The 7,140-nt window shown below is 45.3% G+C and overlaps 1 protein-coding gene across 4 annotated transcripts; it reads left to right on the forward strand.

Annotated features, from left to right (window-relative positions):
• The first annotated feature begins 372 nt into the window (after positions 1 to 372).
• Positions 373 to 3,535, forward strand: LOC119294930 (thioredoxin-like protein AAED1, chloroplastic). 4 transcript variants are annotated; one of them, XR_005143601.1, is made up of 9 exons: positions 374 to 789; positions 1,056 to 1,102; positions 1,229 to 1,343; positions 1,673 to 1,717; positions 2,203 to 2,262; positions 2,363 to 2,458; positions 2,575 to 2,713; positions 2,860 to 2,924; positions 3,179 to 3,535. XR_005143601.1 is itself a non-coding variant. In XM_037573225.1 (8 exons), exons 1-7 carry the CDS (start codon positions 502 to 504, stop codon positions 2,692 to 2,694), a joined length of 771 nt encoding a protein of 256 aa, XP_037429122.1. In that variant the 5' UTR covers positions 373 to 501; the 3' UTR covers positions 2,695 to 2,713; positions 3,274 to 3,535. The 4 variants fall into 4 exon arrangements, 2 of the variants coding, with proteins under 2 accessions (XP_037429122.1, XP_037429121.1); XR_005143600.1 differs by having other exon boundaries at positions 3,274 to 3,535; XM_037573225.1 differs by lacking the exon at positions 2,860 to 2,924 and having other exon boundaries at positions 373 to 789; positions 3,274 to 3,535.
• The last annotated feature ends 3,605 nt before the right edge of the window (positions 3,536 to 7,140 follow it).

Here is a 7,140-nt window from a genome sequence, read left to right on the forward strand (position 1 = left end):
CATCGAGATCGTCGTCCATGGCGAGCGGCCGAGAGCGCGTGCAGGCGGGAGGGTTTTGGGGAAAGTGAAGGGAAATGATGGAGGCTTTGCCACCGACTGGGGGTGGGGGGGCAGGGGGAGTAGTTGGCGCGTGGCGCGCGCGTTCGTCTCGTGTACGCGCCGACGCAAATCAGGCTCAAAACTGAGTTATGGGTCGGCAGGCGGACAAAAAATGGACACGCGTCCGTTCGGATCCGTGACTTTTCTGTCCGCCGCGAACCAAATGGACGCCGCGTGGAAGAAATGGGTCGCGGCATTGGAGTTGCTGCAAGGACTAGATGTGCACTTCACTCGAAATGAAAAGGAGAAAAAAAAAGATTGCACTCTCCTTGACGAGTCTGTGGCCACGCCTCCCGTCCCGCCACCGGGAAACCCATCTCCACCGCATCGGTCCGCTTGCTCTTGCTCGGCATCCGCGGCCTGCCTTGCTCTCGGACAGGGTTTCGCCGCGTACACCTAGCCATGGCCGCCTCGCTACCACGCCTCTCCCTCCCGCCGACGGCCGCTCTCCCTGCCGTCACCTCCTCTCGCTACCGCCCCGACCTCGCCCCCGTCCCCAACCGCCGCCGCCTCGGCCTCCGTCTCCACCGCTCCCCGGTGGTACCTGCAGCCGCCGCGAGCTCGCCGTCCCTTCTGTCTTCTTCACCGCAACCAGGGTTGGGTATCGGTGATGCCCTCGGTGGCGTCGCCATCTTCTCCGCGGCCACCGGCGAGCCCGTCCTGATCAGGGATCTGTGGGACCAAAACGAGGTAGAGATGCAGATGCTCACCCTTTTCTCCGATTAGCTTAGTCTTTGTCTTATGAGGGGATGTAGCATAGGAAATCTTGTATGTAGTTTGAGGTTCAGGTTTGCAACTCAGAGGTTCTTCTCAGAATAAGGGGCATCCATTTGTTGCTTTGCTTCCTTCTGTAGGTCGAAACACTAAATCCCATTTTAGCTATGAAATCATTTGATTACGCTATGAATTGATGCGGTACATAACTAAATTGGTGGAGTAATTCGCTGCTTGTGCAGGGAATGGCTGTCGTCGCGTTGCTAAGGCATTTCGGATGTCCTTGCTGGTAAGAGAGATAGCCCCCCCTCCTTCTGTAGATGAATTTGTTGACCTGGATATAGTTTGTGCGTGTTGGTTTGATTTCTTTTTCTGAGCTAATCATCAACTCTACCTGTGACCGTGTCCTCTGCAGCTGGGAGTTAGCCTTGACGTTGAAAGACGCGAAAGAAAGATTTGATTCTGCTGGCGTCAAACTAATTGCTGTTGGTGTTGGCACTCCTGATAAAGCCCGTATTCTTGCTGAGCGTGTATGTATTACATTTCTATTTATAGCATATCTCGTACCCTCTCCGCACGCACTGCGAACTTTGGTGATCATCTATGATCTTATTGTAGACACAGATTTTTTATCATTTGAGCTTCAACTTTTTGAGGGTATTCGCCCACCAATAATTGCAATAGATCATTGCATAATTGCACAATCCTGCTGATGTTTTAATCTAACTTATTAACCTCGTGTGGGACTTGCTAAACAATGGATGTCTTAAAACCCCAATTGTTCATATATGTTGTATTTCCTGGTCATATTTGGATATTTTCAGTCCTAAGTAACTTTGTTAAAATATGTTTAATGCAGTTGCCCTTTCCATTGGATTACCTCTATGCTGATCCTGAGCGCAAGGTACTAATTTGCATGCTCATGCCTTAATGTACCTACTGGATATTGCTATACTGTATGGGCACATCATATACTGCTCGCATTTACATTATATCTGTTAAACGTGTTAACATCTCCTAGCCATTGGCTGCATTGTACTAAGTCCTAGCAGGATTGGTCCCATAGAAATGTGACTATTTTGGACAAAGAGTGTTGGAAATTATCTTATTTTTGGGCCAGCGATCATGAGAATATGTAATTATAAGTTCTTCTATTGGAAATGGTCCTTGTTGCTACTGTGGTTCTCCTTGATAAGTCTATGTATACATTGTGCTCGTTTCTTCAAACTTACATGCAGCCATGTAGATAGGTAAATGAGATAGACACATGGATATATGGTATTTGGTACATGAGGATCAATCATCTGAGGATTGGAAATTACATAATCAAAGAAAACCATTTTACTTACTCCTTTTCGTAAGTGCATGACTTCCATTTACCTTTTTCAGGCTTATGATCTCTTGGGCCTATATTTTGGTGTTGGGCGCACATTCTTCAACCCAGCCAGTGTAAGCATCATTTTATAGCAGTGATGTTTTATTTGTATAGTTGTTTTATCATGAAAGTTGCGTGGAAGACATTCCTGAACAAGAACACATTTCTTTGAAGGTGAAAGTATTTTCTCGGTTTGATTCCCTCAAGGAGGCGACAAAGAACTATACAATCGAAGCCACCCCAGATGACAGGCCAAGTGTCCTGCAACAGGTTAGATCATTTACCCATAATCAACTGCTTCTGCAACTACTATCTGAACTTCATTAAAGATTTTACAGAGTCTTCTTGATCGATGGAACCGCATTTTTGTTTGCTATATTCGTTAGGGTGGAATGTTCGTGTTCAAAGGGAAAGAACTGTTATATGCAAGGAAGGATGAGGGCACAGGGGATCATGCACCATTAGATGATGTCCTGAACATCTGCTGTAAAGTTCCAGTAGCCTGATGTCGAATCCTACAAATAGGTATGCCTGATCTCTTGCTTTTATTCCCATCCTAACACACAACAATGCCAAATTAAGTGTTCTTTTTTGGTTGTTGTAAAGAGTACTTTCAAAAAAAAATAGTGTCAGCGTAGAGTCCGTTCTTACTGCATAACCTTACTGCGCAGGCGCTTCTCGTACAGACATTTCATAAGCTTGGCATCAGATGACTTTCGAGATACTGGATCCTGATGTAAGGGTAGCATCCGCCCCATGTACATGTATTAGGCTTTGTTCGGTTACACCCTGTCCCAAGGCGATTGGAGGGGATTTGGGGGGAATTTGACTTGTATGGGATATAATTCCCTTCAATCCCTGCCAAACCCCTGTCAATTGAACGCAGCTTTAAGATTTTTGACAAACTTTCTAGCAGGGTTGGGTTTTGGTAGATATGCATAACTAATTATAAACACTGCACAGTGAGCTAAAAGGGTTGGTTTTTTGTAGATATACGTTATCTTCAGCATGTGTATTGGGCTTTATCAATTTAAAGCCGGGTGTTTCTTGGTCGTATTTCCACAAGTGTCCAATTTCTTGTACAGAATGCTGCATACCTGGCTACCTGGACATCATGCAATTGGGCTGTACTAATATCAAGGAGGGCAAATGCTACACAAGATCTCCAATGGTCAAAACCCCAGTCTCTGACCCACCCACCGCGTGGAGACCAAGGAAGCTGCTATGTTGGAAGCCTTTTTTTGGGGGTCACACTGGAGCCCTCCAGGGAGGTTGATGGCTTCAAAAGCCTTTTTGGAGTTACATCTTGACACTTTTTTGTTTGTTTAAAAATGAGGTTGAAAACCCCGGCCTCTGCATCAAACGATGCATACAATCATCTTTATTAATTATTTAAGAAATGTTGACAAGAAAATACATCAAACCATTCGAAGCCGTCACTCACACCTACAAACTTGATAATGTGGAGTGCTCTCACTCCCCTTATCTAAAACTAGTGTCGTCGCTGATCCATCCACATAACGTATCGGAACCAATGGTCGGTGCAGTATACCTAAAGCATACATCACATGCACATGTTTTAGAAATTGTCATCATCCATCATCATCGAATTGCTGACACGTCTTCAGGAGAGAGATCCGCATCATCTTTGCCAGTTCGGCCATCCGTCGGCGCCCAACAGCCAACAACGCCACCTCCTTGCACTTGTCCATCCAGACACGGAGACTCTGGAAGATCTGTTGTGTGTAGCACCTGCCGAACATGCATGATACAGCGTAGCACCTGTGGGCCAGGCATGACTTGACACATCTCCACCGAAGCTTCATGCAAGACGAAGGCACTCCACCTCCTGCCTCTCTCTTCCAGCGTTGCTTCACAAATGGTGCTCCCAAGAGAGAAACAACACATCAGTGCAGCCATTGTCCGATCTGGAAGACTACATCTTAGGGTTTCCCCCGAAGCAGCACAAGTGGGTCGACATTAGTTACACGACAATGCCTTCATCACGGTAACGGTGCAGAGCGTCACCATCGCACGTTGTCGGCTCGGTTTTCACCGACAATTATGTCTTCCCGACTCGTAGTATGTACTAGATGACGAATCTTGAGATCCGACCACCTTCGACGGAGGAGATGGCCACCACCGCCAATCCCAGGGCCACCGCGTCGCCGCTCGCCCGCCACGAGGATGCCGCCACCGCTGTGCCGCCGTCGCCTGGATAGGCTGCCCCGCATCGGCCATCCCCGAGTAGCGCAGAAAAGGGGCCCACCGCCGGCCACCGCAAGGGGCTTTGCCCCGGGGGCTCTGGCCGGCGGCGAGGGTCTGAGCGCGGGAAGGAGGAGAGGAGAGGGAGGCGTGCGCCACCGCCCGAGTCTCCTGCCGGGGGGACGACGCAGGGGCTCAGATGCGATCTGGTATTGAGAATAGAATCGATAGTCTACTACTCATCTTGATCCTTTGCTGCAAAGATCAACACAACTAGTAGCTGCTCTATTTTTAAAAGCCCTTTTAGCAAGAGAATGGGCAATTAGATTAAGATTTATAGGGATATGGATAACTTTAGATCTTTAGAAGGCTGAAGAAGCAAGAAAGAAATCTGCTAGAGTGGGTCTGATGCTCCAATGCCCAAGTTCAGAAAGAATGTTCTTGGCCTCAGTTGCAATCGCTAGTGTTTTGCAATCTGTAAGGAAGTTAATGTTTCTTCATCAAGTTCTTTAGCTGTTAAGGCCGCCAAACCAAACGTGATAAAGCTTGGCTTTTGGTTTCACTTTCAGGAACCTTGCTGAAGCTACTCTGTATCCATAAGGGCTTGTGCAATGCGGAAATCTGTTGGTGCTCCCAGATTTCCGCATTGGACAGTGGCGTTTTGGCACATCGGAGCGCGCACTCCTGGAAGCACCAACAGATTTCCGCATTGGACAGTGGCGTTTTGGCACATCGGAGCACACGCTCCTGATTTTTAAAATGTGTTTTAAACATATTTTGAAATGTCAAAAAATTTCCAAACATAAACTTGGCGTGTACATCTCGATATTGTACATGCTCACAAAGTCGTTTCGCGAAAAACCGACAACTTACGTGTCACATGTGAAAAAGAGAAAAATTGGTGTTAAAAAAATGCTTTTCATAAGACATCCTTTTGTCTTTTTAACACAAGCCACAAAAAATGTCGATTTCCTCCGAAACGTGAAGTGCACACATATAATGTTGAGATGTATGCGCTAAATTTTTGTTGAATTTTTTTCACAGTTTGAAATATTTTGTCGCGTTCAGTCCGATTCTAAAAATAGGACCATCCTCTTTTTTTTGGCGGATCAAAGGGGGAAAACTACAAAATTACTGGTATAGTAGTAATTTTTAAGTAAAAGGAAGTTTTTTTGTTACCATGTAGACACGCACGGACACTCACGTCATTAGTTTCTTAAAGCATATGTGAAACATTGAAGCCAAAACATTAACAAACAAGCAGAGTACATGCAAAAAAAGAAAGCATTGGCAAACTACATAAAATAACATTTGGCAGTTTTTAGTCGTCTCAGGTCGCGGATCACCGCCTCTTGGGTTCACGGCTCTTAGGTCGTTTATAGGTTGACACTTCGATGGATCGTGCCACTTTGACGTCGTATGGATCGTGCCATCTCTTACACAAAGAATTTTTTTACAAGATATAACAACTAAACACCTGCAACTAAGGGCATGTAAAATGATTGATAAGGTAGTTTTATCTTAAATCTTGCATGTAATTTAGAGATGACAAAAAACATGTCTACAATGAGCCGTCTCTTAGCTTTATCTTTATTAACTAGTTATTTCTAAAAATGTGATGAGACATATTATGCTAAGAGATCATTTCTTGCCTTCTCTTAATTAAGAGAAGACCCATCTTCTCTTGTGATTTCTCTCTCCTCCACGTCATCATTTATCCTACGTAGCATTGCTAAGATAGAACCATTGTACATGTCCTAAGTCGATATTTTTGCGTGGAATGCCTATAAGAAGTAATTATGCATCCGCTCCAACACCGCCAAATCTAGTTGTGTCATCGGCACAAAGATTTTCACCTTAAATAACAGGTCAAACCAATCAAGACCAAGACATCGGCACAAAGACCAAACATTCAATAAGGTCACAATGCAAGTCTAGATCCTGGAGTTTCAACCCCATACATGAAATGGTGTTTCCATCTTGATGATAGGTTCGAAGACTTCACCATTGAGTAATTAGCTCGAAACCACTCGTGTCATCCTATGGACGAGGCGGGTGCTCAAATAATATCTTCCTGGCGCCCTCACTGGTCACCATGCGATTGCTACCACAATTGGATGACTCTCGACGATGCAATTTTGCACATAAGCTCGCTTGCGAAAGTAAGATCTTGAACATGGGTTATAGTTATCAATCATGGTGAGCTGGCCATGCTTTGTCTACATATTTTTTTGCGAAAAGATCAAATGTCATATAGTAATAGCACAAACCCTTACAAACGCTCTTACAAAAATTTAAAAAACATCCAAATAATTGAGGGTGCCAAAGTCTTCTTTCCTCTTCATCCATCGATGCCGCGCTATTGGCAAAGCTCATTGCCACCTTTGGGCCACCATCTAAGTGGGGCAAACTTGCTAACACATGAGCTTGCAGAAGCAATGGCTAAAAAGTCATCAATGTAGACTAGAAAATGCCGACGACTATGCTCTGCGTAACAAATAGATGCCTCAGAGAGGGCATGTATGACGTCGCAGGCCAAACAAACGGAGTCTGAAAACACAACTATCACACACACTGACGAGGCCAGAATTGGAGCTGGAGAACCAAGACGGACAATTGCGTCATCCGAAATGTAGGACAACTCCACCGAGATAAATCTGTAGAAGAAAAAACACAAACTGAAGAACCAACTATGGGGACATCACCCCCCCCCCTCTCCCAATAATGCCAAGAAGCACCATGGCAAC

This window comes from Triticum dicoccoides, chromosome 4B (genome assembly GCF_002162155.2).
Source record: "Triticum dicoccoides isolate Atlit2015 ecotype Zavitan chromosome 4B, WEW_v2.0, whole genome shotgun sequence".
Lineage (NCBI taxonomy): Eukaryota > Viridiplantae > Streptophyta > Magnoliopsida > Poales > Poaceae > Triticum > Triticum dicoccoides.